This window comes from Phocoena sinus, chromosome 20 (genome assembly GCF_008692025.1).
Source record: "Phocoena sinus isolate mPhoSin1 chromosome 20, mPhoSin1.pri, whole genome shotgun sequence".
Taxonomy (NCBI): Eukaryota; Metazoa; Chordata; class Mammalia; order Artiodactyla; family Phocoenidae; genus Phocoena; species Phocoena sinus.
In genome coordinates this window covers 37187636-37210659 of record NC_045782.1, presented here as the reverse complement: position 1 = coordinate 37210659, position 23024 = coordinate 37187636, and the positions used below count along the sequence as shown (strand labels likewise).

At 43.0% G+C, this 23024-nt stretch overlaps 1 protein-coding gene across 2 annotated transcripts in view; it reads left to right on the top strand.

Annotated features, from left to right (window-relative positions):
- CWC25 (CWC25 spliceosome associated protein homolog) overlaps positions 1–22239 on the top strand; it is a 33847-nt gene extending 11608 nt beyond the window's left edge. The window contains exons 4-11 of one of the 2 annotated variants that reach the window (XM_032617278.1): positions 1860–1929; positions 2618–2745; positions 3410–3473; positions 4096–4307; positions 4677–4775; positions 19473–19577; positions 20122–20283; positions 20767–22239. In XM_032617278.1, coding sequence (XP_032473169.1) covers positions 1860–1929; positions 2618–2745; positions 3410–3473; positions 4096–4307; positions 4677–4775; positions 19473–19577; positions 20122–20283; positions 20767–20881 — 955 coding nt within the window. In that variant the 3' untranslated portion in view covers positions 20882–22239. The remainder of the gene's footprint in view (positions 1–1859; positions 1930–2617; positions 2746–3409; positions 3474–4095; positions 4308–4676; positions 4776–19472; positions 19578–20121; positions 20284–20766) is intronic. The other variant, XM_032617279.1, reaches the window with a different exon arrangement.
- The last annotated feature ends 785 nt before the right edge of the window (positions 22240–23024 follow it).

The following is a 23024-nucleotide window of genomic DNA, read 5'->3' as shown; positions in this document are numbered from 1 at the left end:
CCCCACGGAAGTCCCATTTTAACTATTTTTAAGTGTACGTTTCAGTGGCAGTAAGTATATTCACAGCATTGTGCAACCATCACCACTACCTATCCTTCTCCAGAACTTTTTCATCTTCGCAACTGAACCCTTATACTCATTAAACAGTAAGTCCCCATTCTCTCCTCTTCCCAGCTCCTGGCAGCCACTTCTACTTTCTGTCCCTATGAATGTAACTACTGTAGTTACCCATATAAGTGGAATCATATGGTATTTGTCCTTTTGTGACTGACCTATTTCACTCAGCATAATGTCATCAAGGTTCATTTGTGTTACAGCATGTGTCAGAATTTCCTTCTTTTTAAAAATTGTGGTAAAATACACATGACATAAAATTTACCATTTTAACCATTTTAAGTATATATATAGTTCAGTAGTAAGGGTATCCAAATTGTTGTGCAACCAATCTCCAGAAATTTTTCATCTTGCATAACTGAAAATCTGTATCCATTAAGCAACAACTCTTCATTTCCTTTTCGCCCCAGCCCCTGGGAACAACTATTGTACTTTTCATTTCTATGAGTCGGACTATTCTGAACCTCATAAAAGTTGAAATCATTCAATATTTGTTTTTTTGTGACTGGCTTATTTTACTTAGCATAATGTCCTCAAGGTTCATCCATGTTGTAGCATGTATCAAAATTTCCTTCCTTTTTAAGGCTGAATAATATTCCGTTGCATGTGTATACCACATTTTTTAATCCATTCATCTGTCGTGCACATTTGGGTTATTTCCACCTTTTGGTTATTGTGAATAATGCTACTATGAACATTGGTGTACAAATATTGTGCATATTATTTTATAAACTCCTTTTTATCACCTAATCATATATATGGGACATTTTTCTGTGTTGCTGACTATACTTCTGTCACATCATTTTTAATATCTATATTGTATGGATATACCATAATTTATTTATTTATTTTAAAACATTTTTTTGACACCTTCCCTTTCTTTTTTTTTGTTTTGTTTTTTAAAATTTTTACTTATTTATTTTTGGTTGCATCAGGTCTTAGTTGCGACACGCAGGATCTTTCATTGTGGTGCGTGGCCTCTCTAGCTGTGGTGTGTGGGCTTAGTTGGCCCAGCATGTGGGATCTTAGTTCCCTGACCAGTGATTGAACCTGCATCCCCTGCATTGGAAGGCGGATTCTTAACCACTGGCCCACCAGGGAAGTCTCTACCATAATTTATTAATATTCTCCTGTTGGATCCCTAACTTGTTTCCAAGTTTTCATTGTTATAACATGAACACCTTTTTAGTGACCTTCCTTGATTATATCCTTTCAGTAACAAATTCTTGAGGAAGCGTTTGTAAGATTAAAGAGTTTGTGAGTATGTACAGGCTGTGATAAATGTTGCCGAATTGTCCTCCGGGAAGGTTGACCAGTTTACCCTCCTATGAACCCTATGTGAGAGTAAGACTTCTTGAAAGAGGTATCCATTCTGTTTATTTCCCAGGGGTTATCATGCTAAACAGTGGAGGTAGTATTGAAATGTTGCATACGTTTGATACACAAGATGACATACATTTACTTGACCAGTTGGGAAGCCCTGAGCATGAAGCTTAATAAGCAACAGACCAAACTCACTTTCTTGCACAACAGGGAACCAGTGTGAACTTTCCCCACAATATTCAATCCCTTATGCAGATTTGGGAAAGATTTCTGGCTTCCACACAATCATGCAGATTGCACCATGGGGCCTGTCTGCCTGCACTGAGAAGAAAGATTGCTGTATAGAATCATGGAGAGTAGAATGAATGGTTTAATCCCCTTTTCTGAAAGAAAGAATCATGATTTTTATAACTTCTCTTTAGGAAGAAAGAAGAAGAGAAAAAAAGAGAGGTATTGAATAATCCTGTGAAAATGAAGAAAATCAAAGAATTGGTAAGTAGTACATCAAATAAGCATCAAGAGCTACTTAACAGGAAAACTCCTCTCCATTTACTCTTATGAGAGGGAAAGCAGCATGGCTTTAAACATTTTTGTCTTTTAGAGACCTTCTCCTGGTGATTTTGTGCAATCTTAACATATAAAGCTTAATTATGCTTGATTTTCTCTTTTATGTCTTTTGGTTGGAAAAACAGCATGTGACATCATTCTTCCAGAAAAAGAGGGGTATTGGGATGTGCCTGTGGACAGCATGATCATGCAGTGTGTTCAGGAGACCAGGTGGTTTCAAGCCTTTAGGGCCCGTTCATCACTCATGTAACATATTATGTGATTGTTCTTGGATTGGAAAATTTAAAGGTTGATCTTGTGGTCCCTGCTTACTGTCAGCAGAGTTGCAGTCTTTTGACAAATGGGAATTCCTAAGCAGTGGTTCTGGGGACTGTTTCAAAACACAGATTCCCAGCCCCACCCACCAGAGGGTCCGTTCAGTAGTCTAGGGGCGTTTGTGCACAACCAGGGTCCAGACCCTCTAGTCTTCTCGACAGGGGACGTCTGATCATGTCCTGGACCCCTGTAGACCCTGAGGCCTGGAGGCAGGTAGTTTACACATGACCCTGGCCCCTCAGAGGGACTGACAGGGGTCCCAGTAATCTTGCGCGGTTATGTTCTGGGCATTTTCTAGTTGCAAATGAGTCTGGAAAAAAAGGAGAAGAAGAAAAAGAAGGAGAAGAAAAAGAAGCACAAGAAACATAAGCACAGAAGCTCAGGCAGCGATCGTGGCAGCAGCGAGGATGAGCACGGCCGGGAGAGGTGAGTGTGTGGAACGGCGTCCTGCACCGTTGATTCACTCACTCATTCATTCCACAGATACGAACTGAATACCTGCTCCGGGCCAGGAGCCACCAGGTTCTGGGGGTTCAGTGGAGAACACTTGCACACCGGCCCTCTGCCCCCAGAGCTGGCCAGCTAGCACTTGAGTTCCCGGAGGAGTTGGCGAAACCCCCAGGGGAGCTGGCTGTAGCTGTGTCAGTCTTAGGTCAGACATCCTGGATATGACTTTCATCTCAGCTCTTCATTCCTGCAAGACTTACGTGGGTTTTATAGAGGCTTTTTTTTTTTTTTTTTTTCCCAAATGCATTAATGGGCCCATCTGGACCTGTTCTGTGTGTCTCCTTTGCGGGAGCCGCCAGCGTTGTCTCTGCTGACTCACTCGTAGTCCCTAGAATAGCAGCACGAGGTGAGAGGAGAATGTGCTCGGGCGCTGGGGCTGAGAAGCAAGGCCCACGGTTTTTCTCAGTAAAAACATGACTGCGCTGATGCATCTTCCAGCAAAGATAGAGAAACACACTCCCATGTGAGAGCCGGGAGGTGGGAGAGGTCACGTTTGAAACAGGAAGCACGTCTCAGCACAAGAGCTGTAAACTGGACCTTTAGGCATTTTCTTTTTCAATGAATATGTGTTTTAATCTCTTAGATCTCAAAAGAAGATGGCAAATTCTTCCCCTGTTTTGTCCAAAGTCCCTGGATATGGCTTACAGGTAAGGATATGGGCTTCTCAAAGGGAGTGACTGAGGGACTGGAACGTGCCAACCTGGGTACCTTTTTGGACACAGAGCATATTTAGCAGCCAATCAGACGTGCGGAAAGAAGGGAGTTTGGGCGGCACAGACTGGAGAACAGGCCCATTCCTTATCCCTGAGCCTCTGACTATGGCTGAGGGCCCTTTGAGCAGAGAGGCTAAACTACCAGTGGGCATTTAGGCATTCCGTCCATCCCTCTGCATATAACTTACATGAAATGCGTACATGTTAAGGGTTGATGACTTTTTGATAAATGTACATCCCTCTGGATTCCTTTTTTCCCCTGAGTATGTTTAACCTGAGGTCCTGTCCTCCGTATTCTGCCTCCTGCTCCTCCTTAGGCTGTAGCAAAGAGCCAAGCCAATTTAGGTGGTTGGGTGATACATCCTCTTAGGGCATTCTGAGGATAACTTTCGTAAGTTTATACAGCTCTCAGTGGTAACTGTGTGATGGGATTGGTATACCCAGTTGGCTCCTTACAGAACCTCAGTGCTTATTCATTTTCTTGTTTCACTGCATCTTTTCCTGAGCTGCTAGATTTTCCTATGAATAACTTTTCTTCCTTTCCTTGATGATATAGGTCAGGAACTCTGACCATAGCCAGGGACTGCAGGGTCCTCTGACAGCTGAGCAAAAGCGAGTGCGTGGGTTGAAGAATTACTCCAGGTCCAGAAGCTCCTCTCCCTCACCTCCCAGACATGCCAGCAAGAAGAGCACCAGAGAAGCAGGGTCTCGGGACAGGAGGTCTCGATCCCCAGGCAGAAGGTCACGGTCCCCAAGGCCAAGCAAACCGTGAGTATGGGAATTCAGCGGGAAATAACCTGTGAAGGTGGGGGCCTGGTTACAGCTGGTATTTACGATGTCTGTTCATCAACTCTTCCAAATGTCTTTGCTTTGTTATTATCTTTACTTTTTTTTTTTAATGTAAAGCTCAGACCCCTAGAACTACATATTTATATATGTGGAATCTCTAGAGTGAGATTAATATCAAATCTTATGTATCCTTATGCCTTTGTTTTTCTTCCACTTCTTCCCTCTATTTTCTTCAATTTGGATTATAGTTCTAAAACTGTTAGCTTTTCTTCCATCATTTGAGGGACATGATAAAAGCCACTGTATTGAAAAAGCTCTTCTCCTCTCTGCCCTCTGTGTCTGTTACAGGCACAACTCTAAGGTAAATAGGAGAGACAGAGGCCGAAGTAAGAGCCTATCACCTAAAAAAGACATCTACCAAAGGCGGCATGGTCATGGGTACACCAGGTGAGTCAAGAGCCCAGTAGGTTAACTTCAGACTTTCAGGCCCGAGTCTTGGAATGGCTCAGACCAGGGCAAGTGGATAATCTATATCACCTTTTTCGCCCATCCCTCTTTTATTCATCTTGGTCAACTTTTAACCATCTGCCCTGCCCCCCACCCCATGCGAGTCACATTGAAAGGACAAAGTAAATAGTTTTGAACTATTGAACTAATGACCAATTCACTAAGTGATTGTCTCTCAACACCTGTAAACATGTATTCTCACAGAGATTTCTACAGGAAGCTTTTCTTAAGAGTATGCTCCTTTCTTGAGGCATCAGCTGAAAGGGAAGCAGGAAGGTGGTCTCCTTGAGGGCAGACACCCTAAGATAAACTCTGTGTATGAGTTGGGTGTGGTGTGGGTCAGACAGAACATGGGTGTGCAGTCATGGGACCTGAGGGGAGTTGGCTGTGCCCATGAAAGGCTGTCCCTAGGGGTCTCGATTGCTCTTAGAAGTTTAGATGAGGGAATTCCCTCGCAGTCCAGTGGTTACGACTCGGCGCTTTCACTGCCGTGGGCTCCAGTTCAATCCCTGGTCAAGGAACGAAGATCTCATAAAAAAAAAAAAAGTTTAGTTGACTTGGGCAACTTTTGTGTACTTCCTTTAACTGCCTCCCCCCGTTGGCTGCACATTAGAATCACCTGGAAAGCTTAAAGAAAAACCAAAATCCCAATCAATCCCTTGTTGCACCCCAGCCCTATTACATCACAGTCTCTGGGGATGGGCCCAGACATCAGTATTTTTAAAGCATCCCAGTGGTTCCAGTGCACAACCAGCACTGAGAACCACTGAGAGTTCCTAACAACCTCTTCTATTCAGTATGCTGTTAGAAGAGAGGCAAACCCTAAACTCCCTTTTAACTTTTAATTGCCTGATTCCCTAAGTTTAAGGTTTCATTTTCACTGGCAACTTTCCAAAATACGCATGTACATATTTCCCTGCCTTCCCAGAGAGGGAGGGTATATTATGCATAATTTAATCTTTTATTGGTGACACTGGGTCAGTTCTTCTGCTGTGCTGTAATTCATGCTGTTCTTAGGGATGGATGCTCATGAGTGTATTTTTTTTGATGTATTTTAAGGCTCTTGGTCAGCGCAAGGTCTGCTTTTTCAGATCCCGCTTTGTTTTTCTGTCTCTTTTGCCATCTGCCATCACTTAAATTTGTCTCACTTTGTCAGCCTTTCTTATCGCCCTTAGAATCTTTGTTGAATTTTGTGATTTAAAATGAGTTAGAATAAACAACAAGGTCCTACTCTATAGGACCAATAGACCAATACTTCAATAAAGTTTTTTTTCTAAATAAATTTATTTATTATTTTTGGCTACGTTGGGTCTTCGATGCTGTGTGCGGGCTTTCTCTAGTTGCAGCTAGTAGGGGCTACTCTTCGTTGCGGTGTGCGGACTTCTCATTGCGGTGGCTTCTCTTGTTGCGGAGCATGGGCTTTAGGCATGTGGGCTTCAGTAGTTGTGGCACTTGGGCTCAGTAGTTGTGGCTCGCGGGCTCCAGAGCTCAGGCTCAGTAGTTGTGGCACATGGGCTTAGTTGCTCCGCGGCATGTGGAATCTTCCCGGACCAAGGCTTGAACCTGTGTCCCCTACATTGGCAGGCAGATTCCTAACCACCGTGCCACCAGGGAAGTCCCAGTAAAATTTTTAAAAAATAAATAAATAAAGTGAGTTAGAGCCCTCAAGACTTGTCTTCCAGGAATGGAAACACAGAAACTTGAAAGCATGGATTCTATGATATCTCTTTGTTTTGGTTTGGTGTTCCAGGGAGTTGAACACCAAAGATGGTGCTGAATTAAGACAAAAGAAAAGTTTTGGCTGTAAAACCTTTCTTAGCACTACTAGTTCCACTGTTTCTCAGATTGAGAGTCACTGGATATTTCCTCAAGGGCCTGAGAGTTCTGTAAGAATTTAAAATTTTTTGAGTTCTCTTTTGTGTGTATGTTTTGTTTTAATTAGTGATCTAAAACAACTTTCTTGTCAGCTGAAGCTTTTCTTTAGCAGTGAGGCTCTCAATTTAAAGCGATTTTTACAGACTAAGACTTTCTTTTTCTCTTAAGTTTTTTTGGGGACTGAGGGATTCCACATTATTTTTCCATTGCTTTCAGTGCTTCCTAAATTTCTTATAGTCAACACAGCACTTAAAAAAGAATTATTCAAATGTAGTTGATTTGCAATGTTGTATTAATTTCTGCTGTACAGCAAAGTGATTCAGTTACACACACACACACACACACACACACACACACACACATATGCACATTCTTCTTCATATTCTTTTCCATTATGGTTTATCACAGGATATTGAATACAGTTCCCTGTGCTATACAGTAGGACCTTGTTTATGCATTCTATATGTGATAGATATCACGATATCACAACACTTTTTTAAAAAAATTTATTTAATTAATTTATTTTTGACTGCGTTGAGTCTTCCATGCTGTGCGTGGGCTTTCTCCAGTTGCAGCGAGAGGGGGCCACTCTTCATTGTGGTGTGCAGGCTTCTCATTATGGTGACCTGTCTTGTTGCAGAGCACGGGCTCTAGGTGCGCGGGCTTCAGTAGTTGTGGCATGCAGCCTCAGTAGTTGTGGCTCGCAGGCTCCAGAGCAGAGGCTCACTAGTTGTGGTACACGAGCTTAGCTGCTCTGTGGCATGCGGAATCTTCCTGGACCAGGGCTCAAACCCACATCCCCTGCATTGGCAGACAGATTCTCAGGCACTGCGCCACCAGGGAAGCCCCGCAACACTTATAATTTTAAAAAATGTGTATGCTCAAAACAAACTAACAAAAATCACTACTATAAGGTCATACCCCAGAAGTGGCTAAAATTCCTTCTGTTGGGCTTGTAAATTGCCCAGAAGAAAGGTGGCAATAGGAAATAGAAAATGGAGTTACTATTCTTGTATTAATTACTATTATTAAGGCACAATTTCTTTAATTGTTTTGATCAAATAATAGACACCTTTTTTTTTTTTTTTTTTTTTTTTTTTTTTTTTTTGCGGTACGTGGGCCTCTCCTGTTGTGGAGCACAGGCTCCGGACACGCAGGCCCAGCGGCCATAGCTCACAGGCCCAGCCGCTCCACGGCATGTGGGATCTTCCCGGACCGGGGCACAAACCCGTGTTCCCTGCATTGGCAGGTGGACTCTCAACCACTGCGCCATGAGGGAAGCCCCAATAGACACCTTTTTTAAAAATGTAGTTTATTTATAATATTATATCAGTTTCAGGTGTACAACATAGTGATTCAATATTTTTATAGATTATACCCCATTTAAAGTTATTATAAAATATTGGCTGTATTCCCTGTGCAGTATAATATATCCTTGTATCATATTTATTTTATACATAGTAGTTTGTACCTCTTATTCCCCTACTCTTATCTTGTTCCTCCTCCATCCCCCTCCCCACTGTTTACCACTAGTTTGTTCTCTACATCTGTGTGTCTGTTTTCTATTTTGTTATAGTCATTCATTTGTATCATTTTTTAGATTCCACATATAATAACATACAGTCTTTCTCTGAGTTATTTTACTAAGCATAATATCCTCCAAGTCCATCCATGTTGTGGCAAATGGCAAAATTTTCACTCTTCTTTATGGCTGAGTAATATTCCATTATATACCACATCTTCTTTATCCAGTCTTCTGTTGATGGACACTTAGGTTGCTTCATATCTTGGCTATTATAAATAATGCTGCTATGAACATTGGGGTGCATGTATCTCTTCAAATTAGTGTTTTTATTTTCTCTGGATATATACTCAAGAGTGGAATTGCTGGGAATTCCCTGGCAGTCCAGTGGTTAGGACTCTGTGCTTCCACTGCAGGGGGCACAGGTTCGATCCCTGGTCAGGGAACAAAGATCTTGCATGGCGTGGCAAAAAAAAAGAGTGGAATTGCTGGATCATATGGTAGTTCTATGTTTACTTTTTTGAAGAACCTCCATACTGCTTTCCATAGTGGCTGCACTAATTTACATTCCCACCAGCAGGGTAAGTAGGGTTCCCTTTTCTCCACATCCTCACTGACCTTTGTTATTTGTGGTCTTTTTGACACCAGCCATTCTTCAGGTGTGAGGTGATATCTCATTGTGGTTTTGGTTTCATTTCCCTGATGATTAGCAATGTTGAGCATCTTTTCATGTACATGTTGACTATAAGAAGACTAGCCAACATGCACAAGAAGATATAGAAGACTATATCTTCTTTGGAAAAATGTCTTAACCTAACTTAACTTTTTTTTTCTTTTTTTTTCAAGTTCCTTAAACTCACCAGCGTACAAATGTGAACAGGCACTCTTCCCACACTCACATTGTATCATGAGTACATGTTTGGGTTTTTTTTTTTTTTTTTTTTTGCGGTACGCGGACCTCTCACCGTTGCCGCCTCTCCCGCTGCGGAGCACAGGCTCCGGATGCGCAGGCTCAGCGGCCGTGGCCCCCGGGCCCACGGCTCTGTGGCATGTGGGATCTTCCCGGACCGGGGCACGAACCCACGTCCCCTGCAGCGGCAGGTGGACTCTCAACCACTGTGCCACCAGGGAAGCCCCTGTTTGGGTTTTTTAAATAAATTTATTTATTTTTGGCTGCATTGGGTCTCCATAGCTGCACACGGGCTTTCTCTAGTTGCAGCGAGCGGGGGCTACTCTCCATTGCAGTGTGCGGGCTTCTCACTGCAGTGGCTTCTGTTGCTGCGGAGCATGGGCTCTAGGCGTGTGGGCTCATCTTGTGGCATGCGGGCTCAGTAGTTGTGGCTTATGGGCTCTAGAGCGGAGGCTCAGTAGTTGTGGCACACGGGCTTAGATGCTGTGCGGCATGTGGGATCTTCCTGGACCAGGGTTCAAACCCATGTCCCCTGCATTGGCAGGTGGATTCTTAACCATTGTGCTACCAGGGAAGTCTCATTTTTTTTGTTTTGTTGATAGTTTCCTTTGCTGTGCAAAAGCTTTCAAGTTTAATCAGGTCCCATTTGTTTATTTTGACTTTTGTTTCCTTTGTCTGAGGAGACAGATCTAAACAAATAATTGCTGTGACTTATGTCAAAGAATGTTCTGCCTATGTTTCTTTTTTTATATATTATTTTTAAAACTATCTTTATTGGATTATAATTGCTTTACAATGTTGTGTTAGTTTCTGTTGTACAACAAAGTGAATCAGCTATAAGTATACACATATTCCCATATCCCCTCCCTCTTGAGGCTTCCTCCCATCCTCCCTATCCCACCCCTCTAGGTCACCACAAAGCATCGATCTCCCTGTGCTATGGAGCAGCTTCCCACTAGCCATCCATTTTACATTTGGTAGTGTATGTATGTCAGTGCTACTCCCTCACTTTGTCCCAGTTTCCCCTTCCCGCTCTGTGTCCTCAAGTCTGTTCTCTACATCTGCGTCTTTACTCCTGCCCTGCCACTAGGTTCATCAGTACTGGTTTTTTAGATTCCATATATGTGCATTAGCATACAATATTTGTTTTTCTCTTTCTGACTTACTTCACTTTGTATGGTAGACTCTGGGTCCATCCACCTCATTACAAATAACTCAATTTCATTCCTTTTTATGGCTGAGTAATATTCCATTGTATATAAATGCCACACCTTCTTTATCCATTCATCTGTCGATGGATGTTTAGGTTGCTTCCATGTCTTGGCAATTGTAAATAGTGCTGCAATGAACATTGTGGTACATGTATCTTTTTGAATTATGGTTTTCTCAGGGTATTTGCCCATGAGTGGGATTGCTGGGTCATATGGTAGTTCTATTTTTAGTTTTTTAAAAAACCTCCATACTGTTCTCCACAGTGGCTGTATCCATTTACATTCCCACCAACAGTGCAGGAGGGTTCCCTTTTCTCCACCCCCTCTTCAGCATTTATTGTTTGTAGATTTTTTGATGATGGCCATTCTGACTGGTGTGAGGTGATACCTCATTGTGGCTTTTTTTTTTTTTTTTTTGCCATACGCAGTCCTCTCACTGTTGTGGCCTCTCCCATTGCGGAGCACAGGCTCCGGACGCACAGGCTCAGTGGCCATGGCTCACGGGCCCAGTCACTTCACGGCATGTGGGATCTTCCTGGACCGGGGCATGAACCTGTGTCCCCTGCATCGGCAGGCAGACTCTCAACCACTGTGCCACCAGGGAAGCCCTCTCATTGTAGTTTTGATATGCATTTCTCTAATGATTAGTGATGCTGAGCATCTTTTCATGTGTTTGTTGGCAATCTGTATATCTTCTTTGGAGAAATGTCTATTTAGGTCTTCTGCCCATTTTTGGATTGGGTTGGCTTTTTTTGTTCGTTTTGGGGGTTTTTTTGTGTGTGTGTTTGTGGTACGCGGGCCTCTCACTGTTGTGGCCTCTCCCGTTGCGGAGCATAGGCTCCGGACTCGCAGGCTCAGCAGCCATGGCTCACGGGCCCAGCCGCTCCACGGCATGTGGGATCCTCCTGGACCAGGGCACAAACTGGTGTCCCCTGCATCGGCAGGCAGACTCTCAACCACTGTGCCACCGGGGAATCCCCTGGGTTGTTTTTTTGATATTGAGCTGCATGAGCTGCTTGTAAATTTTGGAGATTAATCCTTTGTCAGTTGCTTCATTTGCAAATATTTTCTCCCATTCTGAGGGCTGTCTTTCTGTCTTGTTTATGGTTTCCTTTGCTGTGCAAAAGCTGTTAAGTTTCGTTAGGTCCCCCTTGTTTATTTTTGATTTTATTTCCCTTAGTGTAGGAGGTGGGTCAGAGAAGATCTTGCTGTGATTTATGTCAAAGAGTTCTGCCTATGTTTTCCTCTAAGAGTTTTATAATGTCTGGCCTTAACACTTAGGTCTTTAATCCATTTTGAGTTTGTTTTTGTGTATGGTTTTAGGAATTGTTCTAATTTCATTCTTTTACATGTAGCTGTCCAGTTTTCCCAGGTGCACTTATTGAAGAAGCTGTCTTTTCTCCATTGTATATTCTTGCCTCCTTTGTCAAAGATAAGGTGACCATATGTGTGTGGGTTTATCTCTGGGCTTTGTATCCTGTTCCATTGACCTATATTTCTGTTTTTGTGCCAGTACCATACTGTCTTGATTACTGTAGCTTTGTAGTACAGTCTGAAGTCAGGGAGCCTGATTGCTTCAGTGCTGTTTTTCTTTCTCAAGATTGCTTTGGCTATTAGGGTCTTTTGTGTTTCCATACAAATAGTAAAATTTTTTGTTCTAGTTCTGTGAAAAATGCCATTGGTAATGTGATAGGGATTGCACTGAATCTGTAGATTGCTTTGGGTAGTACAGTTATTTTCACATTGTTGATTCTTCCAATCCAAGAACATGGTATATCTTTCCATCTGTGTGTATCATCTTTGATTTCTTTCATCAGTGTCTTATAGTTTTCTGCATATAGGTCTTTTGCCTCCTTAGGTAGGTTTATTCCTAGGTATTTTATTCTTTTTATTGCAGTGGTAAATGAGTGTTTCCTTGATTTCTCTTTCTGATTTTTTGTTGCTAGTGTTTAGGAATGCAAGAGATTGCTGTGCATTAATTTTGTATCCTGCTACTTTACCAGATTCATTGATTAGCTCTAGTAGTTTTCTGGTGACATCTTTAGGATTTTCTGTCTATAGTATCATGTCATCTGCAAACAGTGACATTTTTACTCCTTCTTTTTCAATTTGGATTCCTTTTATTTTTCTTTTCTGACTGTTGTGGCTAAAACTTCCAAAGCTATTTTGAATTATAGTGGTGTGAGTGGGCACCCTTGTCTTGCTCCTGATCTTAGAGGAAATGCTTTCAGTTTTTCACCATTGAGAATGATGTTGGCTGTGGGTTTGTCACGTATGGCTTTTATTATGTTGAGGTAGGTTCCCTCTATGCCCACTTTCTGGAGAGTTTTTATCATAAATGGGTGTTGAATTTTGTCAAAAGCTTTCTCTGCGTCTACTGAGATGATCATATGGTTTTTATCCTTCAGTTTGTTAATATGGTATGTCACATTGATTGATTTGCGTATATTGAAGAATCCTTGCATTCCTGAGATAAACCCCACTTGATCATGGGGTGCGATCCTTGTAATGTGCTGTTGGATTCTGTTTGCTAACATTTTGTTGAGGATTTTTGCATCTATGTTCATCAGTGATATTGGCCTGTAATTTTCTTTTTTTGTGACATCTTTGGGTTTGGTATCAGGGTGATGGTGGCCTCATAGAATGCATTTTGGAGTATTCCTCCCTCTGCTATATTCTGGAAGAGTTTGAGAAGGATAGGTGTTAGCTTTTCTGTAAATGTTTGATAGAATTCGCCTGTGAAGCCATCGGGTCCTGGGCTTTTGTTTGTTGGAAGGTTTTGTTTTTTTTTTTTAATAAATTTATCTATGTATTTGTTTTTTTTTTTTTTTTTTTTTTTTTGGCGGTACGCGGGCCTCTCACTGTTGCGGAGCACAGGCTCCGGACGCGCAGGCTCAGCGGCCATGACTCACGGGCCCAGCCACTCCACGGCATGTGGGATCTTCCAGGACCGGGGCACGAACCCGTGTCCCCTGCATCGGCAGGCGGACTCTCAAACACTGCGCCACCAGGGAAGCCCTATGTATTTGTTTTTTATTTGTGGCTGCGTTGGGTCTTCGTTGCTGTGCGTGGGCTTTCTCTAGCTGCAGCGAGTGGGGGCTACTCTTCGTTGCAGTGCATGGGCTTCTTATTGTTGTGGCTTCTCTTGTTGCGGAGCACAAGCTCTAGGCTTGTGGCCTTCAGTAGTTGTGGCTCACGGGCTCTAGAGTGCAGGCTCAGTAGTTGTGGCGCACAGGCTTAGTTGCTGCACGGCATGTGGGATCTTCCCAGACCAGGGATCGAACCTGTGTTCCCTGCATTGGCAGGCAGATTCTTATCCACTGCACCACCAGGGAAGCCCCTGTTGGAAGGTTTTTAATCACAGTCTCAATTTCAGTGCTTGTGATTGGTCTGTTCATGTTTTCTGTTTCTTCCTGGTTCAGTCTTGGAAGGTTGTACTTTTCTAAGAATTTGTCCATTTCTTCCAGGATGTCCATTTTATTGGCATATAATTGCTTGTAGTAGTCTCTCATGATCCTTTGTATTTCTGCCGTGTCAGTTGTTATTTTTCATTTCTAATTCTGTTGATTTGAGTCTTCTCCCTATTTTTCCTGATGAGTCTGGCTAATGGTTTATCAATTTTGGTTATCTTCTCAAAGAACCAGCTTTGAGTTTTATTGATCTTTGCTATTGTTTCCCTCATTTCATTTTCATTTATTTCTTACCTGATCTTTATGATTTTTTTCCTTCTGCTAACTTTGGAGGTTTTTTGTTCTTCTTTCTCTAATTGCTTTAGGTGTAAGCTTAGGTTGTTTGAGATGTTTCTTGTTTCTTGAGGTAGGATTGTATTGCTATAAACTTCCCTCTTAGAACTGCTTTTGCTGCAGCCCATAGGTTTTGCGTTGTTTTGTTTTCATTGTCATTTGTTTGTAGGTATTTTTTGATTTCCTCTTTGATTTCTTCAGTGATCTCTTGGTTGCTTAGTAGCATATTGTTTAATCTCCATGTGTTTGTATTTTTTACAGGTTTTATTCCTGTAATTGATATCTAGTCTCATAGCATTGTGGTCGGAAAAGATGCTTGATACGATTTCAGTTTTCTTAAATTTACTGAGGCTTGATTTGTGACCCAAGATGTGATCTGTCCTGGAGAATGTTATGTGTGCCCTTGAGAAGAAAGTGTATTCTGTTGTTTTTGGATGGAATGTCCTATAAATATCAATTAAGTCCATCTGGTCTAATATGTCATTTAAAGCTTGTGTTTCCTTATTTATTTTCTGTTTGGATTATCTGTCCTTTGGTGTAAGTGGGGTGTTAAAGTCACCTACTATTACTGTGTTGCTGTTGAGTGCCCCTTTTATGGCTGTTAGCATTTGCCTTATTTATTGATGTGCTCCTATGTTGGGTCCATAGATATTTACAATTGTTATATCTTCTTTTTGGAGTGATCCCTTGATGATTATATAGTGTCCTTCCTTGTCTCTTATAATAGTCTTTATTTTAAAGTCTATTTTGTCTTATATGAGTATTGCTACTCCAGCTTTCTTTTGATTTCCATTTGCATGCAATATCTTTCTCCATCCCCTCACTTTTGGTCTGTATGTGTCCCTAGGTCTGAAGTGGGTCTCTTGTAGACAGCATATATATGGGTCTTGTTTTTGTATCCATTCAGCCTGTCTATGTCTTTTGGTTGGAGCATTTAATCCATTTACATTTAAGGTAGTTATCGATACGTATGTTCCTATTACCATTTTTTTAATTGTTTCGGTTTGTTATTGTAGGTCTTTTCCTTCTCTTGTGTTTCCTGCCTAGAGAAGTTCCTTTAGCATTTGTTGTAAAGCTGGTTTGGTGGTGCTGAATTCTCTCACCTTTTGCTTCTCTGTAAAGCTTTTGATTTCTCCGTCAAATCTGAATGAGATCCTTGCTGCGTAGAGTAATCTTGGTTGTGGGTTTTGCCCTTTCATCACTTTAAATATATCTTGCCACTCCCTTCTGGCCTGTAGAGTTTCTGCTGAAAGACCAGCTGTTAACCTTATGGGGATTCCCTTGTATGTTATTTGTTGCTTTTCCCTTGCTGCTTTTAATATTTTTTCTTTGTGTTTTTAGTTTTTGTTAGTTTGATTAATATGTGTCTTGGCGTGTTTCTCCTTGGCTTTAATCTTTGTGGGACTCTGTGCTTCCTGGACTTGATTGACTATTTCCTTTCCCATGTTGGGGAAGTTTTTAACCATAATCTCTTAAAATATTTTCTCAGACCCTTTCTTTTTTTCTTCTTTTTCTGGGATGCCTATAATTCGAATGTTGGTGCACTTAATGTTGGCCCAGAGGTCTGTGAGACTGGCCTCCATTCTTTTCATTCTTTTTTCTTTATTCTGATGTGCGGCAGTTATTTCCACCATTCTATCTTCCAGCTCACGTATCCATTCTTCTGCCTCAGTTATTTTGCTATTGATTCCTTCTGCAGTATTTTTAATTTCAGTTATTGTGTTGTTCATGACTGTTTGTTTGCTCTTTAGTTCTTCTAGGTCCTTGTTAAAGGTTTCTTATATTTTCTCTATTCTATTTCCAAGATTTTGGATCATCTTTACTATCATTACTCTGAATTCTTTTTCAGGTAGTTTGCCTATTTCCCCCTCATTTATTTGGTCTTGTGGGTTTTTATCTTGCTCCTTTGTCTGTAAGATATTTCTCTGTCTTCTCATTTTGTCCAATTTACAATATTTGATGTCTCCTTTCCCTAGGGTGCAGGCTTGTAGTTCCTCTTGCTCCTCTTCTCTGCCCCCGGTTGTGGGGTTGGTCCAGTGTCTTGTGTAGGCCTGCTGATGGGAGGGCCTGGTGCCTGCGTTCTGGTGGGTGGAGCTGAGTCTTTTCCCTCTGCTGCGTAGGGCCGTGTCAGGTGGTGTGTTTTGGGGTGTCTGTGAGCTTAGTATGACTTTAGGTAGTCTGTGTGCTGATGGGTGGGTTTGTGTTCCTGTCTTGTTTGTTGCTTGGTGTTTGGTGTGATGCATCCAGCACTGGGAGCTGCTGGCAGTTGGGCGGAGCCAGGTCTTGGATTCATATAGAGGCCTCCGTGAGAGCTCTCGGCGATTAATCTCCCCTGGGGCCAGGAATTCTCTATTGGTCCAGCATCCTGGACTTGGTGCTCCCACTCCAGAATCCCAGGCCCGACTTGTGGTTGAAGGACCAAGACCCCACAAGTCGCTCATCCCAGCAATAAAGGGGATTAAAAAATAGACTAACAAAACCCCAGACAAATGGTAAACAGTAAAATCAAACAAACAGAAACAAGGAAGCACACACACAAAAGAAACAAGAACAGAGCTAAATAAATCAAATAGCAAGGTAACAACCAGACAAACAAAAGAACCCAAGAACGAAATCAAACAATTAAGAAGAAAGCTGACAGAAGCCCCGAAACAAAACCAGAGCAGAGCACCAACCGAAGAATGAAGCAAAGAAACGAAACAAACCGACAAAAAGTGATATAAAAAGAAGAAGAGAGAGAAAGGGGAAAGAAGACAGAACAACAGAAAAGCAACGTAGAAACAGACATATAAAACAATAAAATAGAAAATATATTAAAGAAAAAGACAAAACCCTGGAGAAATGGTAAAAACAAAATCAAACAAACAAAAGCAGAAACAAGGAAGCACACACTCATGTAAAAGAAACAAAAACAGAGCCCAGTAAAACAGAAAACAGGAGAACCAGACAAAGAGAAGAACTCACAAATGAAATCAAACAATTAGGATTAAAACTAGCAAAAACACATGATCTAAAAACAAAACCAAAGCAGTGTGCCAGCTGAGGAGTAAAGCAAGGAAACAGAACAAACTGATTAAAATGATTAAAAAGATAATAATAATGAAAGAAAATAAAAAGGGAAAAAACACAGGACGACAGAAAAACAAAGTAGAAATGAAAAGATTCAAAAAAGAAAAAGAAAATGAGGAAGGAAGAAAATAAGGGAAAAGAACACAGAAGAGCAAAGTAAAAATAAAATTGTATAAAAAATAAAAATAAACAATAAAAATATGTAATAAAACATGGAGATCCCAAAAGACTGAAAAAAAAAAAACTAACACAACAACAAACAAAAAAAGAAACCAAAAAAAAAGCTAGAACCAACAACAGAATGAATCAAAACATAATAAAATTAATAGTAATAATTATGTTTCCCTGGGGTCTCTGCTGTAAGTGTCCTTTCACATGCCATGAGCCACAGCCCACCTCCGCCTCCCCAAGAGGCTCCTCTGCCTCTGGGCTGGTCTCTGGACCTGCTGTGGGCCCTGTGAGCACCACTCAGACTCAGATCTGGCACAGTTCCTGTGTGTGCTTGCCCCCAAAGTCCACAGCTGCCAGAGCTAGACCGTTTTCATTTGTGGGAAACACTCATTGTCTACTCAGATATTCCACAGACGCAGGGTCTACCTAGCTGATCCTGGGGATTTAATCTGCAGCTTGTATAGCTGATGGAAAGATTTTCAATCTTCTTCCTTAGTTACCCTGTCCCTGGCGTTCAGCTTTGGTTTTATCCCCACCTCTGTGTGTGGTCCACCCACAGGAGTCTGGTCCTGAGGCTGCCTTGGAGCTCTTGGGTCTGCCCCTGTGAGGACGGGGTACAGAGGTGGTCCGACTGCTTGGATCGCGGGAGCCCAGGCCGTGCCAAATGCGCAGGGAAGCCGGCGGCCACGAGCGCAAGAGATATGGCCCTAGTGAGGGCCTTTTCTGGCGCCCAGCATAAGGCACATGAGGGCCAGCCCTGGCCAGGGTTTTTCTGGCATCCGGCAGCAGGCGTGTGAGGGCCAGCCCTGAGCGGGCTTCTTTTATTGTCATTGGCAGGCGCCGGCGTGTGGGGAGAGAGAGGTTACAGTAGTGGCTCCTCCCCATGCATGTGACTCAGCAGTAGCGCCTGCTTTCATGGCAGTCCAGTCGTCCTACATAGGCATTTCTTGCTGCAGATTTCCTCCCTCTCGTCCCCTCAGTTCATCTTCCCACATCCAGCAGCGGTTCTCACTCTGGGCCCGTTCTCCAATCCCCATGCACCAGCTCCCAGCCCCCTTGCACACCTGTGAACACACGTCCCAGTCTGGGGCCTGCAGGCCCGCGGTACGGACCATCTGTGTATTTCTCACTCTGTCCCGTCTGCCACAGACTGGCCACTTCACCCTCTTCCAACAGCCTCAAATGCTTCCCTTCTGTCCCAATCGATTTTCCCGTCGGAGAGGGGGTTTCCCCGAATTCAGGACTCTCCTCTGCTTCAGCTCCCCCGCCCCAGAGTGCAGGTCCCCATCCGCTTCCTTTCTTCCTCCTTCTCCCTTCTTTTTTTTCCGTCCTACCCAGTTATGCAGGGATCTTTATAGTCCTTTCTGGGGTCCAAGGTCTTCTGCTAGTTTTCAGCCAGTGTTCTGTGAGAATTGTTGTATTTATAGATGTATTCCTCATGTATCCGTGGAGAGAGATGAACTCCACGTCCATAAAACTAGGAGTTTTATGGTTTCCGGTCTTACATTTAGGTGTTTAATCCATTTTGAGTTTATTTTTGTTATGTGATGTGAGAAAATGTTCTAATTTCATTCTTTTACATGTACCTGTCTGGTGTCATTCTCCTATGTGGTTCAATTTCTCAGAAACTACTGGAGGGTCTGCCTTCTGGAGGGTCTCCTGTAGATGTTCGGGAGAGTAGTCACGGGCTTCCCCGAGTCAGGCATGAGGACCCCAGAATGTCTTAATTGCTCCTTATACAGACCTTAAATGAGTCCCTTTGTTTTCAACCCTGAGCACCACCCTCCAAAGTGCTTGGTTCCTGCAGTCCCTGAACCTTTCCCGGGTTTTGCATTGTGAATATCTTGCTTCTGATCAGTATCAGGCACTTAGGATTCAGTTTCCTCTAATCTGTTAACGTGGTTACTACTCCTTCATCCACTTGCATCTTCTGACAATTTGTTCACATCTCTCATTTAGTGTTATTTCCTCTTCCGTCTTCTTGTGCTTTTATGTATTTTAGTTAGTGGGGTTTTTGAAGGGGAGGCTTTTCATTTCGCTATAGATAACTAAATGTCAAATTTTAGTATCTTAATTTTCTCAAAATTGGGCTCCCACTCCCTTATGGGACTCCGATACTTATTTTTCCTTTTAAAGGGGGATCAGTACATCACACAAATTTGAGAAGCAATGGATATGGATGTCTGACATTGGTAGTGATCGAGCTGGTTCATCACCTCCTCTTCTTGCTCTTCATTTGCAGTGAGTGCCAGGAAAGACCTACCTATTACTGTCCGAGGCTAAATTGAATTCTTCAGACATCTTGCTTCTAGCTTAGTCCTAAAGTGGTATACGCGTGCACTACGTCCATGAATTTCTAAGCACCTCTAGTGGGTAGGTGGTAGATGTTAACCGTTACATGGATGAACTTAGTCCCCTGTTTTATAAGTTGTTGAGCAAACAACTGGAATATAATTGCCATAGCCTGAGGCTCCTGATTAGTTCTCAGTTTATTTTTTTGTATTTAATGTTTCAGAGTAATTACTCCAGAGATTATTGAGTGAGAGTATGGAATCCTTCACTAAAAGTCTTTGAAATTTGAGTGCAACCACCTGAATAAGATATTAGGAAGGAAGGAAACTCATGCTGAGTGTGGCACTGGGCTGGGCATTTCTGAGAGAAGAGAGCCATGGGCTAGAGAACCTGGGGTCCTACTTGGTTTCTCTTCTCCCTGTGGTGTTTCTCTATTTGTTGTTGTTGTTGCTGGGAGAGAAGTAGATCTTAGGGTGATTTTTGTGTTCAACAGAAAGCTCTCATCAGAGGAGCTAGAGCGAAAACGGCAAGAGATGATGGAAAACGCCAAGTGGCGGGAGGAAGAGAGGCTGAACATCCTCAAGAGGCACGCTAAGGATGATGAACGGGAGCAGAGGCTGGAAAAGCTAGACTCCCGGGATGGGAAGTTTATCCAGTGAGTGCATCATTTTCCTGCCTATCAGCTTTTGTGGCGATGGTCCCAAGGAGGCAGTTGGGCAACTGGTTCATTCATTGTGTTCCCAGTGTTTCTGTGTCGGTGCGGAGCTCAGCCCCCAGACACCATTGTTACTACTCCCAGCTTCTGGTCAGACAGTGGGACGTTTTTCATCTGAGGGGAGGAGAAGTGAATTGGTATTTTCACTGAATCTCCTTGGCCTTCTCCTAAGAATTCATGGCTCAGGAAGCCTTTTTCAAATGAAGCTTGGACTTATTTTCCAAAACAGATACATTTCCCTTATAAATTTATAAAAAATTGAGTTCCAGATGGAGTCACTCGAAAGTTATCTACATGGGCTTAAGAGAGTTTGTGCTTCTGCAGCTGCTTTATGGCTAGCAACCTGTTTCTTCTTACTCCGCCAGATAGTTGACCAGTTGACAAATGCATGTTACTTAACTTTCACCTGTCTTCTCTTCCCAGCCGCATGAAGCTAGAGAGTGCATCTACCTCCTCTCTGGAAGATCGGGTGAAGCGGAATATCTACTCTCTACAGAGAACCTCAGTAGCTCTGGAGAAGAACTTTATGAAAAGATGAAAGCCATCCCCTCTCTTGCTGGTTTTCCTGAAATTTCCAGGGAGGCTGCTGATCCCTTAAAAATTCTCTTTATAAGAGTTCAAATGGCTTCTTCCACAGATGTCAAACCACCACTGTTCAAAGTGACTGTCCTCCATGGATTCCAAAAACAGCCCACTTCTTTTGAGAACCAGTGTGACTTGCTCTATGGGACCCTCAGTAACTTGCTGGGTGCAGAGCAGGTCTTAGCTGTTGTTAAATGGGTGGGCACTGGAACATCAAGGTGTGAGCACTCGTCTTGCTCTGGAAGGAGGCTCCCTTATGCCTCTTCCCTCCACCTGTGTGAACAAACCTATTCTGCCACCTCAGAATAGACTGGACCTTTCAGAAACCTCTCTCCCCAGAGTCACCCAGATAGTTTGTGCTTACCAGGGTAAACGAACATTTACTTGATTTAGTAGATAATGTGACAGATGATGTCAGATTAGGGCAGAGCCAAGGGAGTGACAAAGAATCTGGAAGGGAAAACAATGCAAAAAAAACCCCTAAATGAACTGTTGAACTATTTGGACTGTCTTTCAAACTATAAAGTATATTGTGTATATGTATAATTTTTACATGCTTTAAAAAAAAGTAGTTAGCTTTGTTAGAATATCTTGTTTGGTAAGTGGCTTTACTATGTAATAGAACCACATTGTATCTTGTTATCCAGTAACACAGTAAGGCAGGTCAGCTTTTCTTTCCTCTTGGAATCTGGCTGGTTGTGGAGGGGCCTGGGTTTATTGATAGGATCTAGGGTATCTATCCATTTACACTGCGTACTCTGATGTGGGCAGTGCAGTGTTGAAGTCAAATGATTTTAGTAGTCAGGACCAAACTGCCAGTATGCTCCCTGGCTCTTAAAAGAAAACATAATGGAAGCTGTTTATTTCATGGCTTCCCTTTTATCATGTAGTAATCTTATTACAATTCTCGATTTTCAGGAGTTGTTTGCTATTATTTTTTAGTCAGGTATTAAACAAAACAAAACAAAAAACCCAGACTCATGGGATCCATCTCCTTGTCTTTACCCCTTTCCCTTCTCTTTTATCAGAAGCCCTCATTTGACCCAGGAAGTCCTAGGCACTCTTGACCCACACATTAGCTGGGCCAGTTCCTTGTTCTGCTAATTCCTAACTCTGCTTAAAATGAATTTGGATTTATATTTTTGAGCACTTATGATGCCAGGCACTGTTATGCTTAAAACCCAGTCTTTCCCCAGAGAGAAAGTAACATACACTTGTTAGGCATTTAATCACCTTATCCTGCTTCCCTATACTAGGGTTAATTATGTCTTTTATTTTATTAATTGGTAATAAAGGCTACATTTATTTTTGTAACTGTGCAAAAAGCCACCTGTGCTGAGTAACGAATTCCCATACAGAACAATATTGATCCGCAATTTGTGTCCAGTATAAAATGGAGAGCCTTAGTCTGAGAGGAATTATGTAACAAACCGTGGACAGTTTACTCAAAGATTTCATCAAGTGAGCCAGAGAGTAAGATGATTATAATTCTCTACCGAAGGATAGGTGTCTTAACGGTGCCGGCCTGTCCCTTAACTGGACCCTTTGGCGGGAGGAGGTCGGCAGCCAGTGGGTGGGAGCGGGACCCATTCATAAAACCCAGGGCTCCCGGCTGGCTCCTTTCATTGGCCCTGGGGGGAGGAGGCGTGTCCTGCGGGTGGAGCGAGCCCCGGGGCCCAGGGGAGTGGGAAGATCCACGCCTGGGTGCAGCGAGGGGGCGTTTCTTTCCTTTCCCGGCAGGACTTTACCCCTCGCTGTGGTCCTCCTCTCTCCCCCGGGGTGGGGATGGTACGTCCCACCCTCCTCGCATTCCCGCCCCTCCGCCCCTCCTCCCCTCCGGAGCAGTGGCGCCGCCGCCATCTTGGCACGTCAGGTTGAGGAAAGAGCCAAACGCTAAATTTTGGGGCCCCGAACAGGGAGACCCTCCCGCGGTAGACAGCGAGACCTACCCAGCCCTCCTCCCCTCCCCGCTCGGCCGCGGGGCTCTGAGGCGCGCGGAGGCCCGGCTCCAGTTCCCTGTCAGGCCCGGGAAGGAAGAGCGGGCCTGGCGGCCGCTGCCTCCCCAAAACGGGCGATACCACCCAGGCGGGGAGGAAAGG